General features: G+C 51.0%; 1 protein-coding gene across 2 annotated transcripts in view; it reads right to left on the reverse strand.

Moving 5' to 3' along the window:
• The window catches only part of CFAP74 (cilia and flagella associated protein 74), an 89441-nt gene that overhangs the window by 24802 nt on the left and 40978 nt on the right, over positions 1–23661 (reverse strand). For both annotated transcript variants that reach the window (XM_081954878.1, XM_081954877.1), the window contains exons 20-24: positions 23527–23649; positions 6983–7104; positions 5271–5399; positions 1744–1831; positions 791–964 (exon numbers count right to left, since the gene is read on the reverse strand). In XM_081954878.1, coding sequence (XP_081811004.1) covers positions 791–964; positions 1744–1831; positions 5271–5399; positions 6983–7104; positions 23527–23649 — 636 coding nt within the window. The remainder of the gene's footprint in view (positions 1–790; positions 965–1743; positions 1832–5270; positions 5400–6982; positions 7105–23526; positions 23650–23661) is intronic.

The following is a 23661-nucleotide window of genomic DNA, read 5'->3' on the forward strand; positions in this document are numbered from 1 at the left end:
TCGGACAGGGAGGAGGTTGGGGAGGAACATGGGCCAGTCCTGGAGTTTGGGGAAGGCTCTGAATCAGAGGCAGAGAAGGGGGCAAGGCCATCTGGTAGTTATGTGCTGCCTCCGGAGCCTGACATCAGTGAGGCAGAAGAACAGCGGGAGTCTGTTCCCAGTGTGCTCATGCGCAGAGCTACCGGAAGGCAAGAACAATTAAGAAAACAGGGTGGACTCGGGAGTAAGGCTTGGAGATGATTGGCCCCTCCCATAAGACATAAAAGAGGAGCAAACGGGATGTGAGCTTTTGCAGGAAGCCATTAGTTCATCTGGTCAGTTCAAGCTTTGAAAAGTTCTGTTTGACTCTGTGCTACATTTGGCCTTCCTCCGCATTTGGCAATTACGGTAGGTCTCTGGCAGCATTCCCAGGGAGATAAGGTGGGTGTTTAATAACATTCCCCTGAAAGACTGTGGCAACTCGAGCAGACATCTGTCGGAATCTTCACAGACTGTTTGTGAAGCCTTGCAGACTCTTAATGACCATAATCCACAGCCGGCTAAATAAAAAGAGGGTTTTGGGGACTAAGATTGCGATTCGTGCTTTCTCAGGAAGCCTAGGTCAGAACATACACTAGGAGACATGACAGAAATGTACTGGCTTGCCCAGGGTACAAAAATGAAGAAATTGCAATTTCCTGATGCGGATTTCGTTCTAAGCAGCAACCACCAGAAGACTCCATCCTAAACAACTGCACATAATTCTCACCCGGGCTGCAAACTTCCAGGGGAGGCAAGCAGATCTTTTTACCTTAGGCAGCCCGACGAAACCAAACTCCTGGGGGAGAATTGCTTTGTTGGTGACGGTGATGGTTGTCCGAACAGCTTCGTAGATGGAGCAGTATCCAAAATCCACTTCGCTTGGGATGATCTCCAAATCTGAGGTGGTTAGGATGGCGTGCATGCTGAATTCAACCGGCTTGCTCTAGAAACCGGAAAATGAAGCCGAACAACGGCGACAGGATCAGCAATATTGTTGTGGTCCGCCAGCGGCCTGCGGAGCTGGCAGCAGAGTCAGACAGTGAGGAGGTTGGGGAGGAACATGGGCCAGTCTTGGAGTCTGAGGAAGGCTCGGACGAGGGCAGAGAGGGGGCCAGGGCCATCTGGTAGTTATGTGCTGCCTCCAGAGCCTCCGGAATCTGACATCAGCGATGCAGAAGAACAGTGTGAGCCTGTTCCCAATGTGCGCATGCTGCCAGAAGGCAAGAAAAGGTAAGACTAAAAAGGGTGACTTGGGAGTAAGGCTTGGAGAGGATAAGACATAAAAGAGGAGCAAAGGGACGTGAGCCTTTGCAGGAAGCAATTCGTTCATCTAGTTGGTTTAAGCTCTGAGAGGTCCCGTTTGACTCTGTGCTACTTTTGGCCTTGCAAAACTAATTGGCAGTTAGGTCTCTGGCAGTGTTTCAAGGGAGATAAAGGTGGGTGCTTATGCTTATCATCATTACCCCGAAAGACTTTGGCAAACTCGAGCAGACATCTCTCGGACTCTTTTCCGGACTGTTTGTGAAACGCTATGGGCTGTGAATGACCATAATTCACAGCCTTGTAAATAAAAGAGGTTTTTTTTCAGGAAGCCTAAGTCAGAACCAAATATATTACATTTGAACAGAGGTAAAGAATCCAGGTTTGTCCAGAATGAGATGGGAGTGACCTGGGGTTTGTGCTTACAGAGCAAAAAACAAGCCAAAGATTGCCCAGGCTGACCTGATCAGAAACAATGATAGTCAAGGGAGCTTCCAGAACTCGGGTCCTCGCATCAAAGTACTTCTTGGCATCTTTTGAAAGGGCGAGTCTGAAAGAGAAGAGGAGAGGGTGGCGGTTTCCAGGCTTAAGCAGGGGTGGGTAAATATGGCCCCTTTAATGACCTGTGGATTTCAACTCCCAGAATTCCTGCTGGCTCAGGAATTCTGGGAGTTGAAGTCCACGGGTCGCGAAAGAGGCCATAATTTTGCCTATCCCTGTGCTAAAAGATTGAGAATAACTTCGAGGAAAACAGCATAAATGATCTCGATGCAACTTCGTAAACAAGGTTTTTAAGGATATTCCTACAACGTTGCCCAGCCACAAATTCCAGATTTAAATGTATTCAGGTTATCTAGTTAAATGCGGGGATTTATCTGAGCAAGACTGGAAAAAAAAGAACATCTTATTGAATACTAGTAGCTGGATACCCGTGCTTCGTGGCAAAACTATGTGATTGGGCGATGCAGGAGAAATTCGCTTCATAATCCGTTGGCTCAGCTATGGTCGGAGATTGAAACACATAAGGGAATATCGCTCCCGCTGCCTTGAGTCCAGAAGCAGTTCCATAGGTGGAAGGTGTAGACATTTTGGTGATGTACTGACGTTTAGTACTATAAGGAGCCTCAGACCGCTCCTGAGTGAAGGAGTGGAACGTCTTGTCAGTTTGAACTGACGTAACGGAATGTGAGGCAACTGGCAGTTGGAACAGAGTTCTTTTCAGGTGGGGAGGGGGAGTAGAATTCCTTAGCATCAGAGCGTGTTAATTACTGTATAAGAAATACTAATGATCTGATGGTCATTTTGAAAATCCTTTCTTAGCGAGCACCTAGAAGCCAAGAGGAACATACGTGCCGAATTTCAAGTTTGTAGGCTTTATGGTTTCGGAGATTTCGTGATGAGTGAGTAGCATTTGGCTTTTATATATATATAGATTCCACCTGGTCACAAAAACAGGTTTTAAAGCCAAGCTGAATCCCGCATTGTGCCTTGATCTGAGCCCATCCAAAGGGAGTTGCATATCCTAGCCTCCCACTTGAGGAATTAATGGAAACTAGCAATCCTGGTTTATTCAATACCCCACAGCCAAGCAGGGCTTAGTGACAGAAAGTTGGGCAGCATATCCCTTGAATAAACAGAAAATAAAGAAATAAAAGGAGGGACACAACCCTCCATCTTAGGGTAAAAATAAAGTTTCCTCTTGCACATATGTGCTAGTCGTTCCCGACTCGGGGGTGTGTGGGTGCTGCTCATCTCCGTTTCAAAGCCGAAGAGCCAGCGTTGTCCGAAGACGTCTCCGTGGTCATGTGGCCGGCACGACTCAACTCCCGAAGCCACACGGAACGCTCTTCCCTTCCCACCAAAGGTGGTTCCTATTTTTCTACTCGCATTTTTTACGTGCTTTAGAACTGCTAACTTGGCAGAAGCTGGGACAAGCAACGGGAACTCCCTCCATTATGCGGTGCTAGGGATTCGAACCACCAAACTGCCGACCTTTTGATCAACAAGCTCAGTGTCTTAGCCCCTGAGCCACCGCGTCCCTTCTCTGTCCATCTGACATCCTGCAAATAATTTCGCATCCAAACCACTACAATATATGAGAAGGTTTTTCTCCTTTGGTGTCTATTTTTTTTTTTGGGGGGGGTACAAATTATTATTAGTCTGCTTGAGTGTCAAAGTAGATTTTTGTTTAAAGTCTCGATTCCGTACAGGGATTGCAAGACAATGCTTTTCACTGCTAGGAAATCCTTCTGTCAGCTCGCAATATTAAATAGGAGCCAAAGATAAGCCGATGCTGTTATATTTACTGTTATGGGTTTTTTATTTTTTAAAAAAAGACCAAGTGATGGCTCTGTTTTCAGGACAGTAACTCTTGGATATAAATAGAACTTAAACTTGCACACTAATCAGTATGTCAGCTTCCGAGGTCCCAGCTGTAGTGAGCTCAGGCACCCAGCTTGGGCAATCTGTTCCTTTTGACGTTGACGTGAAATAATTAGCAGCAATTCTGAGTCACCCTCGGTGGGAGCACGGAGCAGCGCGGATGGGGCCGTGCTGGGCTCCCCCAATACCCTGGCATCTCCATCGACCCGTCAACTGGTCCTCACTCAAGCGGAGAGGGAAAGATGGGCCGGTCAAGTCCACAAGCGTTTCTAACTCTCCATAGTCCTCACAATTTATATAAAATCTCATATTATCAATCTAGTATATATGTATATGTTACTGTGAAAGACAGAAATTGGTGAATGTCGACATTCACCGGTGAATGTCAACACATACCAAATACGTAGGGTTAGGGTTAGGGTTAGGGTTAGGTATTTAGTGTAAGTCATAAATAAGGGTATTTAGCAAATATTTCGGACATTCACCGGTGAATGTCGACATTCACCAGATTTCTGTCTTTCACTGTAACATATACATTATTATCATTATTAATCATTTTTTTGACTACAACTATTATTACTTCATTTTATGCGAGACATTCTAAATTTTGAATTAATTTATATTATGGCGTTTCGTTACATCACCCCAAATCCATCCAATAGTAGCACACCTTTATATTATATTCTGTATCGTTCCATTATTCTTTTACTGTAAAATTCTCTAGCCTATTTCATTTCCATATTTTTTTTTTGTCTAACCATTGATAAAATAAATTAGAGAACAAGAAGATAAACAATTCTATAAGATGTGAGATTTATTTTATCAAGGGATTCGAATAACCAGACCATCAAACTCCTCAGAAAGTTAACAACCGGTTTTCCCAAAGTAGTGCGAACTGGCTAAATCCCACCACTGGAAAAAAAATGCTTTAGAAAGTGGGGGAAAAAAACCCTTCCAACGATTGCACGGATCAGCTGTGAGCTGCGATAGCCGGAAGCTTTCCCTTCTGCTTTTTAAAGCCTTTTTTCCCTGCCGATTCGCCCAAACTGGTAGGGAAAAAATGCTTTAAAAAGCGGGGAAAAAGCTTCCGACAATCGCATGGCTGCGCAAGCCTTGGAAGCTTTTTTTCTTTCTTTTTACTACCGGTTCGCAGAACCAATGACAATCGTCCCTATTGGTTCAGCCAAACCGGGAGGATTTCACCCCTGGTCCAAATCATTTAAATGTGAGCCAGCTGTGTGCAGCAGCCTGCCAAAAAAGCCAACGCAATCCTAGGCTGCATCAACAGAGGGATAGAATCAAGATCAGGTGAAGGGTTGATACCACTTTATAAGGCCACACTTGGAATACTGCATCCAGTTTTGTTCGCCACGATGTAAAAAAGATGTGGAGACTCTAGAAAGAGTGCAGAGAAGAGCAACAAAGAGGATGAGGGGACTGGAGGCTAAAACATATGAAGAACGGTTCTTGGAATTGGGTATGTTTAGTCTGATGAAAAGAAGCAGGGTTTTGAACACAGGCCCTTCTCAAAGAGAATGGTGGCTGAGAAAGAAACGCAGAGGGTAATTAAAGCAGGACGTACCGAAAGGAAGCAGCGCATTCCTTACCTTGGCAAGAATTTTAGCTGGACACTAAAGGAAGACTGGGCTTGGATGTACCCAGTTTTGGGCAATAGCTCTACGTAGCTAGCCAGCTCCTTGCAAACTTCAAACTTCAGGCGTAAGGCACTGGTCGCTCTGGGGAAAGGCAAGAAAGCGGAGGGCACTTGATTTACCACCACAATTGAGCCCAAAATTTATCTTGCTAAGTGAGACATTGGTTCAGTTGAAATCTGCCGCACTTTACGACATGACAAATATTTGCCGCGTTTGGAAGCTGAGTTTTGGAGATCACACCTTCAATTCTCTTCCAACGGTGAAAACCAAACCAAACCTTGGTGGTGTTTAAGGTCTTAGTAAGGGACTGGGAATATGCGCGCCATCAGTGGAGCAGTGGTCAGAGTGCAGTACCGCAGGCTTTCTGCTGACTGTCAGCTGATTGCGATTCGGCAATTCGAGTCTCACCCGGCTCAAGGTTGACTCAGCCTCCCGTACTTCCGAGGTGGGTAAAACGAGGACCCAGATTGTTGGGGGCAATAGGCTGACTCTGTAAACGGCTAAGAGAGGGCTATAAAAGCACTATGTAGCGGTATATAAGTCTAAATGCCATTGTTATTGCTAACTCTGCCCATTGCCAGGAGTTCGATCCTGATCGACTCAAGGTCAACTCAGCATTCCGTCCTTCCGAGGTGGGTAAAATGAGGACCCAGATTGTTGGGGGGCGAGAGAGGCTGACTCTAGAGAGGGCTGTAAAGCGATATATGTCTAAGTGCTATTGCTACCTACCTACCTACCTACCTACCTACCTACCTACCTACCTACCTACCTTCCTTCCTTCCTTCCTTCCTTCCTTTTTTCCTTCCTTCCTTCCTTCCCTCCCTCCCAGTGGTTAGAATGCAGCATTGCAGGCTAACTCTGCTGACTGCCAGAAGTTTGATTCTGATTGTCTCAAGGTTGACTCAGCCTTCCGTCCTTCCGAAGTGGGTAAAATGAGGACCCAGATTGTTGGGGCCAAGAGGCTGACTCTGTAAACTGCTTAGAGAGGGGTGTAAAAGCCCCGTGAAGCGGTATATAAGTCTAAGTGCTATTGCTATCTTCCTTCCTTCCTTTTTCCTTCCTTCCTTCCCAGTGGTAAGAATGCAGTATTGCAGGCTAACTCTGTCCACTGCCAGGAGTTCAATCCTGACCAACTGGCTCAAGGTTGACTCAGCCTTCCGTCCTTCCGAGGTGGGTAAAATGATGGTTGGGGGCAAATAGGCTGACTCTGTAAACAGCTTAGAGAGGGCTGTAAAAGCACTGGAAAGCGGTATATAAGTCATAAGTGCTGTTGCTGTTCCAAAAGAGATTGTTAACACACACACACACACACACACACACACACACAGGAAACATAGGAAAAGAGGATAATCTGGCATACATTTTTAAAAAGCCAATCCCATTTGCTCGCAATCAAAATAGAACGCTAAAACGGCGAGGAAATTAAAAATAGCAAAGGCTCAGAACATCTTGCCAGCTGAAGCTGCAGAATGAGAGAAAGGTGGAAATTGTGCTCCAGCAATGCTTTTTGGAAAAAGCGAACACTTTGCATGCCCGAGATCCGTTTCTTCGGAAAACCCGGGGCCCTGTTTGTAACTTTACAATTCCTTGCGGGGTCTGTTAAAAGGATGCTTCTTTCTAGACCAGGGATGGCTAACTTTTTCCAGACATTAAAAACTGCTCACCTGCTCTGAACCACGATGCAGTCCTGGTAAAGCCGATCATACATGCAGATTTTCAGGTCGATGGTGGGATTGCACACCCAGACCGGCACGGCCATTGCCACGGCGATGACCCCAATCGGCAACTAAAGGTGAATCCGTGCAAAACTCAGTGTCAACTTGTTGTTAAGTGAATCTGGCTTCCCCGTTGACTTTACTCCTCAGAAGGTCGCAAAAGGGGATAACGTGACCCGCGACCGTCGTAAATATGAGTCGGTTGCCCAAATGTCAGGCAGATACGTTAAGAACAGATCTGTCAAGTTCCAAGTAATACATCCCATTCAATAAGAATTCCGAGGCAGGCATATTCCTCAAAGAACATTTTATTGGGACGTATCATATTGGCACAGACAGGGTGGAAAACCGGCTCTATGTTCCCGCCGGAACTTAATTGGTTTTATACCCAATTAAAAGTAAAAATTTAAAAGTAAAACAAAGTAAAACTTTGTCACTTGCCCCCAAAGTCACCAGTCACATGGTCCAATCAACATGTAGTCCAGTTCCTAGGTGGCTTACGTCTCTGCTTTTCGAACATCTGCATGAACATCCTTGATTCCCAGGGGAAATAATTTTATTTTGGCTAGACCATCCCAGCTATCTCTACACCCCCACCCTCCCTGCCCCTTAGCTCTATGCTGTGTCAGCCCTGAAGCAATGTGAAGAGAAACCTCCTCCCAATGACAATAAAGACTACACTATAATTAGAGGGACACAGTGGCTTTTAATTGGGTGTAAAACCGGTGGGAACGTAGAGCCGGTTTTCCACCATGCCTGTGCCAATGTGATATGTCCCAATAAAATGTTCTTTGGGGAATATGCCTGCCTCGGGAGTTCTTCTTGAATGGGATATATTACTTGGAATCTTAACAGACACTTGCCTGATCTGTTCTTAACGTATTTGCGGCACAGGAGGGAGAGAGAAATTAATCCCACCAAGGGGTGAAATTCAGCAGGTTCTGACAGATTGTGGAGAACCGGTAGCGGAGGTTTTGAGTAATTCGGAGAACCGGCAAATACCACCTCTGGCTGGCCCCAGAGTGGGGCGGGAATGGGGATTTTATAATATCCTTCCCCCAGCAGTGGAGAGAGAATGGGGATTTTGCAGTATCCATCTCCTGGGAGTGGGGAGGGAATGGAGATTTTGCAGTATCCATCTCCTGGGAGTGGGGAGGGAATGGAGATTTTGCAGTATCCATCTCCTGGGAGTGGGGAGGGAATGGAGATTTTGCAGTATCCATCTCCTGGGAGTGGGGAGGGAATGGAGATTTTGCAGTATCCATCTCCTGGGAGTGGGGAGGGAATGGGGATTTTGCAGTATCCTTCCCCTGGAGTGGGGAGGGAATGGAGATTTTGCAGTATCCATCTCCTGGGAGTGGGGAGGGAATGGAGATTTTGCAGTATCCATCTCCTGGGAGTGGGGAGGGAATGGAGATTTTATAATATCCTTCCCCCAGCAGTGGAGAGAGAATGGGGATTTTGCAGTATCCATCTCCTGGGAGTGGGGAGGGAATGGAGATTTTGCAGTATCCATCTCCTGGGAGTGGGGAGGGAATGGAGATTTTGCAGTATCCATCTCCTGGGAGTGGGGAGGGAATGGGGATTTTGCAGTATCCTTCCCCTGGAGTGGGGAGGGAATGGAGATTTTGCAATATCCATCTCCTGGGAGTGGGGAGGGAATGGAGATTTTATAATATCCTTCCCCCAGCAGTGGAGAGAGAATGGGGATTTTGCAGTATCCATCTCCTGGGAGTGGGGAGGGAATGGAGATTTTGCAGTATCCATCTCCTGGGAGTGGGGAGGGAATGGAGATTTTGCAGTATCCATCTCCTGGGAGTGGGGAGGGAATGGAGATTTTGCAGTATCCATCTCCTGGGAGTGGGGAGGGAATGGGGATTTTGCAGTATCCTTCCCCTGGAGTGGGGAGGGAATGGAGATTTTGCAGTATCCATCTCCTGGGAGTGGGGAGGGAATGGAGATTTTGCAGTATCCATCTCCTGGGAGTGGGGAGGGAATGGAGATTTTATAATATCCTTCCCCCAGCAGTGGAGAGAGAATGGGGATTTTGCAGTATCCATCTCCTGGGAGTGGGGAGGGAATGGAGATTTTGCAGTATCCATCTCCTGGGAGTGGGGAGGGAATGGAGATTTTGCAGTATCCATCTCCTGGGAGTGGGGAGGGAATGGAGATTTTGCAGTATCCATCTCCTGGGAGTGGGGAGGGAATGGAGATTTTGCAGTATCCATCTCCTGGGAGTGGGGAGGGAATGGAGATTTTGCAGTATCCATCTCCTGGGAGTGGGGAGGGAATGGGGATTTTGCAGTATCCTTCCCCTGGAGTGGGGAGGGAATGGGGATTTTGCAGTATCCTTCCCCTGGAGTGGGGAGGGAATGGAGATTTTGCAATATCCATCTCCTGGGAGTGGGGAGGGAATGGAGATTTTGGCCGTATCCTTCTCCTGGGAGTGGGGAGGGAATGGAGATTTTGCAGTTATCCTTCCCCTGGAGTGGGGAGGGAATGGAGATTTTGGCCGTATCCTTCCCCTGGAGTGGGGAGTGAATGGGGATTTTGCAGTATCCTTCCCCTGGAGTGGGGAGGGAATGGAGATTTTGCAGTATCCATCTCCTGGGAGTGGGGAGGGAATGGAGATTTTGCAGTATCCATCTCCTGGGAGTGGGGAGGGAATGGAGATTTTGCAGTTATCCTTCCCCTGGAGTGGGGAGGGAATGGAGATTTTGGCCGTATCCTTCTCCTGGGAGTGGGGAGGGAATGGGGATTTTGCAGTATCCTTCCCCTGGAGTGGGGAGGGAATGGAGATTTTGCAGTTATCCTTCCCCTGGAGTGGGGAGGGAATGGAGATTTTGGCCGTATCCTTCCCCTGGAGTGGGGAGGGAATGGAGATTTTGCAGTATCCATCTCCTGGGAGTGGGGAGGGAATGGAGATTTTGCAGTATCCATCTCCTGGGAGTGGGGAGGGAATGGGGATTTTGCAGTATCCTTCCCCTGGAGTGGGGAGGGAATGGAGATTTTGCAGTATCCTTCCCCTGGAGTGGGGAGTGAATGGGGATTTTGCAGTATCCTTCCCCTGGAGTGGGGAGGGAATGGAGATTTTGCAGTTATCCTTCCCCTGGAGTGGGGAGGGAATGGAGATTTTGCAGTTATCCTTCCCCTGGAGTGGGGAGGGAATGGAGATTTTGGCCGTATCCTTCTCCTGGGAGTGGGGAGGGAATGGAGATTTTGCAGTTATCCTTCCCCTGGAGTGGGGAGGGAATGGAGATTTTGGCCGTATCCTTCCCCTGGAGTGGGGAGTGAATGGGGATTTTGCAGTATCCTTCCCCTGGAGTGGGGAGGGAATGGAGATTTTGCAGTATCCATCTCCTGGGAGTGGGGAGGGAATGGAGATTTTGCAGTATCCATCTCCTGGGAGTGGGGAGGGAATGGAGATTTTGCAGTTATCCTTCCCCTGGAGTGGGGAGGGAATGGAGATTTTGGCCGTATCCTTCTCCTGGGAGTGGGGAGGGAATGGGGATTTTGCAGTATCCTTCCCCTGGAGTGGGGAGGGAATGGAGATTTTGCAGTTATCCTTCCCCTGGAGTGGGGAGGGAATGGAGATTTTGGCCGTATCCTTCCCCTGGAGTGGGGAGGGAATGGAGATTTTGCAGTATCCATCTCCTGGGAGTGGGGAGGGAATGGAGATTTTGCAGTATCCATCTCCTGGGAGTGGGGAGGGAATGGAGATTTTGCAGTTATCCTTCCCCTGGAGTGGGGAGGGAATGGAGATTTTGGCCGTATCCTTCTCCTGGGAGTGGGGAGGGAATGGGGATTTTGCAGTATCCTTCCCCTGGAGTGGGGAGGGAATGGAGATTTTGCAGTTATCCTTCCCCTGGAGTGGGGAGGGAATGGAGATTTTGGCCGTATCCTTCCCCTGGAGTGGGGAGGGAATGGAGATTTTGGCCGTATCCTTCTCCTGGGAGTGAGGAGGGAATGGGGATTTTGCAGTATCCTTCCCCTGGAGTGGGGAGGGAATGGAGATTTTGCAGTTATCCTTCCCCTGGAGTGGGGAGGGAATGGAGATTTTGGCCGTATCCTTCCCCTGGAGTGGGGAGGGAATGGAGATTTTGCAGTATCCATCTCCTGGGAGTGGGGAGGGAATGGGGATTTTGCAGTATCCATCTCCTGGGAGTGGGGAGGGAATGGGGATTTTGCAGTATCCTTCCCCTGGAGTGGGGAGGGAATGGAGATTTTGCAGTTATCCTTCCCCTGGAGTGGGGAGGGAATGGAGATTTTGGCCGTATCCTTCCCCTGGAGTGGGGAGGGAATGGAGATTTTGCAGTATCCATCTCCTGGGAGTGGGGAGGGAATGGGGATTTTGCAGTATCCATCTCCTGGGAGTGGGGAGGGAATGGAGATTTTGGCCGTATCCTTCCCCTGGAGTGGGGAGGGAATGGAGATTTTGCAGTATCCATCTCCTGGGAGTGGGGAGGGAATGGGGATTTTGCAGTATCCATCTCCTGGGAGTGGGGAGGGAATGGAGATTTTGCAGTATCCATCTCCTGGGAGTGGGGAGGGAATGGGGATTTTGCAGTATCCATCTCCTGGGAGTGGGGAGGGAATGGGGATTTTGCAGTATCCATCTCCTGGGAGTGGGAGGGAATGGAGATTTTGCAGTATCCATCTCCTGGGAGTGGGGAGGGAATGGAGATTTTGCAGTATCCATCTCCTGGGAGTGGGGAGGGAATGGAGATTTTGGCCGTATCCTTCTCCTGGGAGTGGGGAGGGAATGGGGATTTTGCAGTATCCTTCCCCTGGAGTGGGGAGGGAATGGAGATTTTGCAGTATCCATCTCCTGGGAGTGGGGAGGGAATGGAGATTTTGCAGTATCCATCTCCTGGGAGTGGGGAGGGAATGGAGATTTTGCAGTATCCTTCTCCTGGGAGTGGGGAGGGAATGGAGATTTTGCAGTATCCATCTCCTGGGAGTGGGGAAGGAATGGAGATTTTGCAGTATCCTTCCCCTGGAGTGGGGTGGGAATGGAGATTTTGCAGTATCAATCTCCTGGGAGTGGGGTGGGAATGGAGATTTTGCAGTATCCATCTCCTGGGAGTGGGGAGGGAATGGAGATTTTGCAGTATCCTTCCCCTGGAGTGGGGAGGGAATGGAGATTTTGCAGTATCCTTCCCCTGGAGTGGGGAGGGAATGGGGATTTTGCAGTATCCTTCCCCTGGAGTGGGGAGGGAATGGAGATTTTGCAGTATCCATCTCCTGGGAGTGGGGAGGGAATGGAGATTTTGCAGTATCCATCTCCTGGGAGTGGGGAGGGAATGGAGATTTTGGCCGTATCCATCTCCTGGGAGTGGGGAGGGAATGGGGATTTTGCAGTATCCTTCCCCTGGGAGTGGGGAGGGAATGGGGATTTTGCAGTATCCTTCCGCTGGAGTGAGGAGGGAATGGAGATTTTGCAGTATCCTTCTCCTGGAGTGGGGAGGGAATGGAGATTTTGGCCGTATCCTTCTCCTGGGAGTGGGGAGGGAATGGAGATTTTGCAGTTATCCTTCCCCTGGAGTGGGGAGGGAATGGAGATTTTGGCCGTATCCTTCCCCTGGAGTGGGGAGTGAATGGAGATTTTGCAGTATCCATCTCCTGGGAGTGGGGAGGGAATGGAGATTTTGCAGTATCCATCTCCTGGGAGTGGGGAGGGAATGGAGATTTTGCAGTATCCATCTCCTGGGAGTGGGGAGGGAATGGAGATTTTGCAGTTATCCTTCCCCTGGAGTGGGGAGGGAATGGGGATTTTGCAGTATCCTTCCCCTGGAGTGGGGAGTGAATGGGGATTTTGCAGTATCCTTCCCCTGGAGTGGGGAGGGAATGGAGATTTTGCAGTATCCATCTCCTGGGAGTGGGGAGGGAATGGAGATTTTGCAGTATCCTTCCCCTGGAGTGGGGAGGGAATGGAGATTTTGCAGTATCCTTCCCCTGGAGTGGGGAGGGAATGGAGATTTTGCAGTATCCATCTCCTGGGAGTGGGGAGGGAATGGAGATTTTGGCCGTATCCTTCTCCTGGGAGTGGGGAGGGAATGGAGATTTTGCAGTTATCCTTCCCCTGGAGTGGGGAGGGAATGGAGATTTTGGCCGTATCCTTCCCCTGGAGTGGGGAGTGAATGGGGATTTTGCAGTATCCTTCCCCTGGAGTGGGGAGGGAATGGAGATTTTGCAGTATCCATCTCCTGGGAGTGGGGAGGGAATGGAGATTTTGCAGTATCCATCTCCTGGGAGTGGGGAGGGAATGGAGATTTTGCAGTTATCCTTCCCCTGGAGTGGGGAGGGAATGGAGATTTTGGCCGTATCCTTCTCCTGGGAGTGGGGAGGGAATGGGGATTTTGCAGTATCCTTCCCCTGGAGTGGGGAGGGAATGGAGATTTTGCAGTTATCCTTCCCCTGGAGTGGGGAGGGAATGGAGATTTTGGCCGTATCCTTCCCCTGGAGTGGGGAGGGAATGGAGATTTTGCAGTATCCATCTCCTGGGAGTGGGGAGGGAATGGAGATTTTGCAGTATCCATCTCCTGGGAGTGGGGAGGGAATGGGGATTTTGCAGTATCCTTCCCCTGGAGTGGGGAGGGAATGGAGATTTTGCAGTATCCTTCCCCTGGAGTGGGGAGTGAATGGGGATTTTGCAGTATCCTTCCCCTGGAGTGGGGAGGGAATGGAGATTTTGCAGTTATCCTTCCCCTGGAGTGGGGAGGGAATGGAGATTTTGCAGTTATCCTTCCCCTGGAGTGGGGAGGGAATGGAGATTTTGGCCGTATCCTTCTCCTGGGAGTGGGGAGGGAATGGAGATTTTGCAGTTATCCTTCCCCTGGAGTGGGGAGGGAATGGAGATTTTGGCCGTATCCTTCCCCTGGAGTGGGGAGTGAATGGGGATTTTGCAGTATCCTTCCCCTGGAGTGGGGAGGGAATGGAGATTTTGCAGTATCCATCTCCTGGGAGTGGGGAGGGAATGGAGATTTTGCAGTATCCATCTCCTGGGAGTGGGGAGGGAATGGAGATTTTGCAGTTATCCTTCCCCTGGAGTGGGGAGGGAATGGAGATTTTGGCCGTATCCTTCTCCTGGGAGTGGGGAGGGAATGGGGATTTTGCAGTATCCTTCCCCTGGAGTGGGGAGGGAATGGAGATTTTGCAGTTATCCTTCCCCTGGAGTGGGGAGGGAATGGAGATTTTGGCCGTATCCTTCCCCTGGAGTGGGGAGGGAATGGAGATTTTGCAGTATCCATCTCCTGGGAGTGGGGAGGGAATGGAGATTTTGCAGTATCCATCTCCTGGGAGTGGGGAGGGAATGGAGATTTTGCAGTTATCCTTCCCCTGGAGTGGGGAGGGAATGGAGATTTTGGCCGTATCCTTCTCCTGGGAGTGGGGAGGGAATGGGGATTTTGCAGTATCCTTCCCCTGGAGTGGGGAGGGAATGGAGATTTTGCAGTTATCCTTCCCCTGGAGTGGGGAGGGAATGGAGATTTTGGCCGTATCCTTCCCCTGGAGTGGGGAGGGAATGGAGATTTTGGCCGTATCCTTCTCCTGGGAGTGAGGAGGGAATGGGGATTTTGCAGTATCCTTCCCCTGGAGTGGGGAGGGAATGGAGATTTTGCAGTTATCCTTCCCCTGGAGTGGGGAGGGAATGGAGATTTTGGCCGTATCCTTCCCCTGGAGTGGGGAGGGAATGGAGATTTTGCAGTATCCATCTCCTGGGAGTGGGGAGGGAATGGGGATTTTGCAGTATCCATCTCCTGGGAGTGGGGAGGGAATGGGGATTTTGCAGTATCCTTCCCCTGGAGTGGGGAGGGAATGGAGATTTTGCAGTTATCCTTCCCCTGGAGTGGGGAGGGAATGGAGATTTTGGCCGTATCCTTCCCCTGGAGTGGGGAGGGAATGGAGATTTTGCAGTATCCATCTCCTGGGAGTGGGGAGGGAATGGGGATTTTGCAGTATCCATCTCCTGGGAGTGGGGAGGGAATGGAGATTTTGGCCGTATCCTTCCCCTGGAGTGGGGAGGGAATGGAGATTTTGCAGTATCCATCTCCTGGGAGTGGGGAGGGAATGGGGATTTTGCAGTATCCATCTCCTGGGAGTGGGGAGGGAATGGAGATTTTGCAGTATCCATCTCCTGGGAGTGGGGAGGGAATGGGGATTTTGCAGTATCCATCTCCTGGGAGTGGGGAGGGAATGGGGATTTTGCAGTATCCATCTCCTGGGAGTGGGAGGGAATGGAGATTTTGCAGTATCCATCTCCTGGGAGTGGGGAGGGAATGGAGATTTTGCAGTATCCATCTCCTGGGAGTGGGGAGGGAATGGAGATTTTGGCCGTATCCTTCTCCTGGGAGTGGGGAGGGAATGGGGATTTTGCAGTATCCTTCCCCTGGAGTGGGGAGGGAATGGAGATTTTGCAGTATCCATCTCCTGGGAGTGGGGAGGGAATGGAGATTTTGCAGTATCCTTCTCCTGGGAGTGGGGAGGGAATGGAGATTTTGCAGTATCCATCTCCTGGGAGTGGGGAAGGAATGGAGATTTTGCAGTATCCTTCCCCTGGAGTGGGGTGGGAATGGAGATTTTGCAGTATCAATCTCCTGGGAGTGGGGAGGGAATGGAGATTTTGCAGTATCCTTCCCCTGGAGTGGGGTGGGAATGGAGATTTTGCAGTATCCATCTCCTGGGAGTGGGGAGGGAATGGAGATTTTGCAGTATCCTTCCCCTGGAGTGGGGAGGGAATGGAGATTTTGCAGTATCCTTCCCCTGGAGTGGGGAGGGAATGGGGATTTTGCAGTATCCTTCCCCTGGAGTGGGGAGGGAATGGAGATTTTGCAGTATCCATCTCCTGGGAGTGGGGAGGGAATGGAGATTTTGCAGTATCCATCTCCTGGGAGTGGGGAGGGAATGGAGATTTTGGCCGTATCCATCTCCTGGGAGTGGGGAGGGAATGGGGATTTTGCAGTATCCTTCCCCTGGGAGTGGGGAGGGAATGGGGATTTTGCAGTATCCTTCCCCTGGAGTGGGGAGGGAATGGAGATTTTGCAGTATCCATCTCCTGGGAGTGGGGAGGGAATGGAGATTTTGCAGTATCCATCTCCTGGGAGTGGGGAGGGAATGGAGATTTTGGCCGTATCCATCTCCTGGGAGTGGGGAGGGAATGGAGATTTTGCAGTATCCATCTCCTGGGAGTGGGGAGGGAATGGAGATTTTGCAGTATCCATCTCCTGGGAGTGGGGAGGGAATGGAGATTTTGCAGTATCCTTCTCCTGGGAGTGGGGAGGGAATGGAGATTTTGCAGTATCCATCTCCTGGGAGTGGGGAGGGAATGGAGATTTTGCAGTATCCTTCCCCTGGAGTGGGGAGGGAATGGGGATTTTGCAGTATCCTTCCCCTGGAGTGGGGAGGGAATGGAGATTTTGCAGTATCCTTCCCCTGGAGTGGGGAGGGAATGGGGATTTTGCAGTATCCTTCCCCTGGAGTGGGGAGGGAATGGAGATTTTGGCCGTATCCTTCTCCTGGGAGTGGGGAGGGAATGGAGATTTTGCAGTATCCATCTCCTGGGAGTGGGGAGGGAATGGAGATTTTGGCCGTATCCATCTCCTGGGAGTGGGGAGGGAATGGGGATTTTGCAGTATCCTTCCCCTGGGAGTGGGGAGGGAATGGGGATTTTGCAGTATCCTTCCCCTGGAGTGGGGAGGGAATGGAGATTTTGCAGTATCCATCTCCTGGGAGTGGGGAGGGAATGGAGATTTTGCAGTATCCATCTCCTGGGAGTGGGGAGGGAATGGAGATTTTGGCCGTATCCATCTCCTGGGAGTGGGGAGGGAATGGAGATTTTGCAGTATCCATCTCCTGGGAGTGGGGAGGGAATGGAGATTTTGCAGTATCCATCTCCTGGGAGTGGGGAGGGAATGGAGATTTTGCAGTATCCTTCTCCTGGGAGTGGGGAGGGAATGGAGATTTTGGCCATATCCTTCTCCTGGGAGTGGGGAGGGAATGGAGATTTTACAGTATCCTTCCCCTGGAGTGGGGAGGGAATGGGGATTTTGCAGTATCCTTCCCCTGGAGTGGGGAGTGAATGGGGATTTTGCAGTATCCTTCCCCTGGAGTGGGGAGGGAATGGAGATTTTGCAGTATCCATCTCCTGGGAGTGGGGAGGGAATGGAGATTTTGCAGTATCCATCTCCTGGGAGTGGGGAGGGAATGGAGATTTTGCAGTTATCCTTCCCCTGGAGTGGGGAGGGAATGGAGATTTTGGCCGTATCCTTCTCCTGGGAGTGGGGAGGGAATGGGGATTTTGCAGTATCCTTCCCCTGGAGTGGGGAGGGAATGGAGATTTTGCAGTTATCCTTCCCCTGGAGTGGGGAGGGAATGGAGATTTTGCAGTTATCCTTCCCCTGGAGTGGGGAGGGAATGGAGATTTTGGCCGTATCCTTCTCCTGGGAGTGGGGAGGGAATGGAGATTTTGCAGTTATCCTTCCCCTGGAGTGGGGAGGGAATGGAGATTTTGGCCGTATCCTTCCCCTGGAGTGGGGAGTGAATGGGGATTTTGCAGTATCCTTCCCCTGGAGTGGGGAGGGAATGGAGATTTTGCAGTATCCATCTCCTGGGAGTGGGGAGGGAATGGAGATTTTGCAGTATCCATCTCCTGGGAGTGGGGAGGGAATGGAGATTTTGCAGTTATCCTTCCCCTGGAGTGGGGAGGGAATGGAGATTTTGGCCGTATCCTTCTCCTGGGAGTGGGGAGGGAATGGGGATTTTGCAGTATCCTTCCCCTGGAGTGGGGAGGGAATGGAGATTTTGCAGTTATCCTTCCCCTGGAGTGGGGAGGGAATGGAGATTTTGGCCGTATCCTTCCCCTGGAGTGGGGAGGGAATGGAGATTTTGCAGTATCCATCTCCTGGGAGTGGGGAGGGAATGGAGATTTTGCAGTATCCATCTCCTGGGAGTGGGGAGGGAATGGAGATTTTGCAGTTATCCTTCCCCTGGAGTGGGGAGGGAATGGAGATTTTGGCCGTATCCTTCTCCTGGGAGTGGGGAGGGAATGGGGATTTTGCAGTATCCTTCCCCTGGAGTGGGGAGGGAATGGAGATTTTGCAGTTATCCTTCCCCTGGAGTGGGGAGGGAATGGAGATTTTGGCCGTATCCTTCCCCTGGAGTGGGGAGGGAATGGAGATTTTGGCCGTATCCTTCTCCTGGGAGTGGGGAGGGAATGGGGATTTTGCAGTATCCTTCCCCTGGAGTGGGGAGGGAATGGAGATTTTGCAGTTATCCTTCCCCTGGAGTGGGGAGGGAATGGAGATTTTGGCCGTATCCTTCCCCTGGAGTGGGGAGGGAATGGAGATTTTGCAGTATCCATCTCCTGGGAGTGGGGAGGGAATGGGGATTTTGCAGTATCCATCTCCTGGGAGTGGGGAGGGAATGGGGATTTTGCAGTATCCTTCCCCTGGAGTGGGGAGGGAATGGAGATTTTGCAGTTATCCTTCCCCTGGAGTGGGGAGGGAATGGAGATTTTGGCCGTATCCTTCCCCTGGAGTGGGGAGGGAATGGAGATTTTGCAGTATCCATCTCCTGGGAGTGGGGAGGGAATGGGGATTTTGCAGTATCCATCTCCTGGGAGTGGGGAGGGAATGGAGATTTTGGCCGTATCCTTCCCCTGGAGTGGGGAGGGAATGGAGATTTTGCAGTATCCATCTCCTGGGAGTGGGGAGGGAATGGGGATTTTGCAGTATCCATCTCCTAGGAGTGGGGAGGGAATGGAGATTTTGCAGTATCCATCTCCTGGGAGTGGGGAGGGAATGGGGATTTTGCAGTATCCATCTCCTGGGAGTGGGGAGGGAATGGGGATTTTGCAGTATCCTTCTCCTGGGAGTGGGGAGGGAATGGAGATTTTGCAGTATCCATCTCCTGGGAGTGGGGAAGGAATGGAGATTTTGCAGTATCCTTCCCCTGGAGTGGGGTGGGAATGGAGATTTTGCAGTATCAATCTCCTGGGAGTGGGGAGGGAATGGAGATTTTGCAGTATCCTTCCCCTGGAGTGGGGTGGGAATGGAGATTTTGCAGTATCCATCTCCTGGGAGTGGGGAGGGAATGGAGATTTTGCAGTATCCTTCCCCTGGAGTGGGGAGGGAATGGAGATTTTGCAGTATCCTTCCCCTGGAGTGGGGAGGGAATGGGGATTTTGCAGTATCCTTCCCCTGGAGTGGGGAGGGAATGGAGATTTTGCAGTATCCATCTCCTGGGAGTGGGGAGGGAATGGAGATTTTGCAGTATCCATCTCCTGGGAGTGGGGAGGGAATGGAGATTTTGGCCGTATCCATCTCCTGGGAGTGGGGAGGGAATGGGGATTTTGCAGTATCCTTCCCCTGGGAGTGGGGAGGGAATGGGGATTTTGCAGTATCCTTCCCCTGGAGTGGGGAGGGAATGGAGATTTTGCAGTATCCATCTCCTGGGAGTGGGGAGGGAATGGAGATTTTGCAGTATCCATCTCCTGGGAGTGGGGAGGGAATGGAGATTTTGGCCGTATCCATCTCCTGGGAGTGGGGAGGGAATGGAGATTTTGCAGTATCCATCTCCTGGGAGTGGGGAGGGAATGGAGATTTTGCAGTATCCATCTCCTGGGAGTGGGGAGGGAATGGAGATTTTGCAGTATCCTTCTCCTGGGAGTGGGGAGGGAATGGAGATTTTGCAGTTATCCTTCCCCTGGAGTGGGGAGGGAATGGAGATTTTGGCCGTATCCTTCCCCTGGAGTGGGGAGGGAATGGAGATTTTGGCCGTATCCTTCTCCTGGGAGTGGGGAGGGAATGGGGATTTTGCAGTATCCTTCCCCTGGAGTGGGGAGGGAATGGAGATTTTGCAGTTATCCTTCCCCTGGAGTGGGGAGGGAATGGAGATTTTGGCCGTATCCTTCCCCTGGAGTGGGGAGGGAATGGAGATTTTGCAGTATCCATCTCCTGGGAGTGGGGAGGGAATGGGGATTTTGCAGTATCCATCTCCTGGGAGTGGGGAGGGAATGGGGATTTTGCAGTATCCTTCCCCTGGAGTGGGGAGGGAATGGAGATTTTGCAGTTATCCTTCCCCTGGAGTGGGGAGGGAATGGAGATTTTGGCCGTATCCTTCCCCTGGAGTGGGGAGGGAATGGAGATTTTGCAGTATCCATCTCCTGGGAGTGGGGAGGGAATGGGGATTTTGCAGTATCCATCTCCTGGGAGTGGGGAGGGAATGGAGATTTTGGCCGTATCCTTCCCCTGGAGTGGGGAGGGAATGGAGATTTTGCAGTATCCATCTCCTGGGAGTGGGGAGGGAATGGGGATTTTGCAGTATCCATCTCCTAGGAGTGGGGAGGGAATGGAGATTTTGCAGTATCCATCTCCTGGGAGTGGGGAGGGAATGGGGATTTTGCAGTATCCATCTCCTGGGAGTGGGGAGGGAATGGGGATTTTGCAGTATCCATCTCCTGGGAGTGGGGAGGGAATGGAGATTTTGCAGTATCCATCTCCTGGGAGTGGGGAAGGAATGGAGATTTTGCAGTATCCTTCCCCTGGAGTGGGGTGGGAATGGAGATTTTGCAGTATCAATCTCCTGGGAGTGGGGAGGGAATGGAGATTTTGCAGTATCCTTCCCCTGGAGTGGGGTGGGAATGGAGATTTTGCAGTATCCATCTCCTGGGAGTGGGGAGGGAATGGAGATTTTGCAGTATCCTTCCCCTGGAGTGGGGAGGGAATGGAGATTTTGCAGTATCCTTCCCCTGGAGTGGGGAGGGAATGGGGATTTTGCAGTATCCTTCCCCTGGAGTGGGGAGGGAATGGAGATTTTGCAGTATCCATCTCCTGGGAGTGGGGAGGGAATGGAGATTTTGCAGTATCCATCTCCTGGGAGTGGGGAGGGAATGGAGATTTTGGCCGTATCCATCTCCTGGGAGTGGGGAGGGAATGGGGATTTTGCAGTATCCTTCCCCTGGGAGTGGGGAGGGAATGGGGATTTTGCAGTATCCTTCCCCTGGAGTGGGGAGGGAATGGAGATTTTGCAGTATCCATCTCCTGGGAGTGGGGAGGGAATGGAGATTTTGCAGTATCCATCTCCTGGGAGTGGGGAGGGAATGGAGATTTTGGCCGTATCCATCTCCTGGGAGTGGGGAGGGAATGGAGATTTTGCAGTATCCATCTCCTGGGAGTGGGGAGGGAATGGAGATTTTGCAGTATCCATCTCCTGGGAGTGGGGAGGGAATGGAGATTTTGCAGTATCCTTCTCCTGGGAGTGGGGAGGGAATGGAGATTTTGCAGTATCCATCTCCTGGGAGTGGGGAGGGAATGGAGATTTTGCAGTATCCTTCCCCTGGAGTGGGGAGGGAATGGGGATTTTGCAGTATCCTTCCCCTGGAGTGGGGAGGGAATGGAGATTTTGCAGTATCCTTCCCCTGGAGTGGGGAGGGAATGGGGATTTTGCAGTATCCTTCCCCTGGAGTGGGGAGGGAATGGAGATTTTGCAGTATCCATCTCCTGGGAGTGGGGAGGGAATGGAGATTTTGCAGTATCCATCTCCTGGGAGTGGGGAGGGAATGGAGATTTTGGCCGTATCCATCTCCTGGGAGTGGGGAGGGAATGGGGATTTTGCAGTATCCTTCCCCTGGGAGTGGTGAGGGAATGGGGATTTTGCAGTATCCTTCCCCTGGAGTGGGGAGGGAATGGAGATTTTGCAGTATCCATCTCCTGGGAGTGGGGAGGGAATGGAGATTTTGCAGTATCCATCTCCTGGGAGTGGGGAGGGAATGGAGATTTTGGCCGTATCCATCTCCTGGGAGTGGGGAGGGAATGGAGATTTTGCAGTATCCATCTCCTGGGAGTGGGGAGGGAATGGAGATTTTGCAGTATCCATCTCCTGGGAGTGGGGAGGGAATGGAGATTTTGCAGTATCCTTCTCCTGGGAGTGGGGAGGGAATGGAGATTTTGCAGTATCCATCTCCTGGGAGTGGGGAGGGAATGGAGATTTTGCAGTATCCTTCCCCTGGAGTGGGGTGGGAATGGAGATTTTGCAGTATCCATCTCCTGGGAGTGGGGAGGGAATGGAGATTTTGCAGTATCCTTCCCCTGGAGTGGGGTGGGAATGGGGATTTTGCAGTATCCTTCCCCTGGAGTGGGGAGGGAATGGAGATTTTGCAGTATCCTTCCCCTGGAGTGGGGAGGGAATGGGGATTTTGCAGTATCCTTCCCCTAGAGTGGGGAGGGAATGGAGATTTTGCAGTATCCTCCCCCCTGGAGTGAGGAGGGAATGGAGATTTTGGCCGTATCCTTCTCCTGGGAGTGGGGAGGGAATGGGGATTTTGCAGTATCCTTCTCCTGGGAGTGGGGAGGGAATGGAGATTTTGCAGTATCCATCTCCTGGGAGTGGGGAGGGAATGGAGATTTTGCAGTATCCTTCCCCTGGAGTGGGGAGGGAATGGGGATTTTGCAGTATCCTTCCCCTGGAGTGGGGAGGGAATGGAGATTTTGCAGTATCCTTCCCCTGGAGTGGGGAGGGAATGGGGATTTTGCAGTATCCTTCCCCTGGAGTGGGGAGGGAATGGAGATTTTGCAGTATCCATCTCCTGGGAGTGGGGAGGGAATGGAGATTTTGCAGTATCCATCTCCTGGGAGTGGGGAGGGAATGGAGATTTTGGCCGTATCCATCTCCTGGGAGTGGGGAGGGAATGGGGATTTTGCAGTATCCTTCCCCTGGGAGTGGGGAGGGAATGGGGATTTTGCAGTATCCTTCCCCTGGAGTGGGGAGGGAATGGAGATTTTGCAGTATCCATCTCCTGGGAGTGGGGAGGGAATGGAGATTTTGCAGTATCCATCTCCTGGGAGTGGGGAGGGAATGGAGATTTTGGCCGTATCCATCTCCTGGGAGTGGGGAGGGAATGGAGATTTTGCAGTATCCATCTCCTGGGAGTGGGGAGGGAATGGAGATTTTGCAGTATCCATCTCCTGGGAGTGGGGAGGGAATGGAGATTTTGCAGTATCCTTCTCCTGGGATTGGGGAGGGAATGGAGATTTTGCAGTATCCATCTCCTGGGAGTGGGGAGGGAATGGAGATTTTGCAGTATCCTTCCCCTGGAGTGGGGTGGGAATGGAGATTTTGCAGTATCCATCTCCTGGGAGTGGGGAGGGAATGGAGATTTTGCAGTATCCTTCCCCTGGAGTGGGGTGGGAATGGGGATTTTGCAGTATCCTTCCCCTGGAGTGGGGAGGGAATGGAGATTTTGCAGTATCCTTCCCCTGGAGTGGGGAGGGAATGGGGATTTTGCAGTATCCTTCCCCTAGAGTGGGGAGGGAATGGAGATTTTGCAGTATCCTCCCCCCTGGAGTGAGGAGGGAATGGAGATTTTGGCCGTATCCTTCTCCTGGGAGTGGGGAGGGAATGGGGATTTTGCAGTATCCTTCCCCTGCTGTGCCCACCAAGCCATGCCTACAGAACAGGTAGTAAAAAAATTGAATTTCACTCCTGATCCCACCACTCACTGGTTTGCAATCTGGGTTTTCAAAGATGACCTCAAAATCAGCCTGGACAGTCCCCGGAACCACTGGTGTGAAAATAATCTGGAGTTTGACCGAGCTGAAGGGCCCGATGTCGCCCTCGGTTACCTGCAGGTAAGA

The sequence above is a fragment of the Natrix helvetica genome (genome assembly GCF_964273705.1).
Source record: "Natrix helvetica genome assembly, chromosome: 5".
NCBI lineage: Eukaryota > Metazoa > Chordata > Lepidosauria > Squamata > Natricidae > Natrix > Natrix helvetica.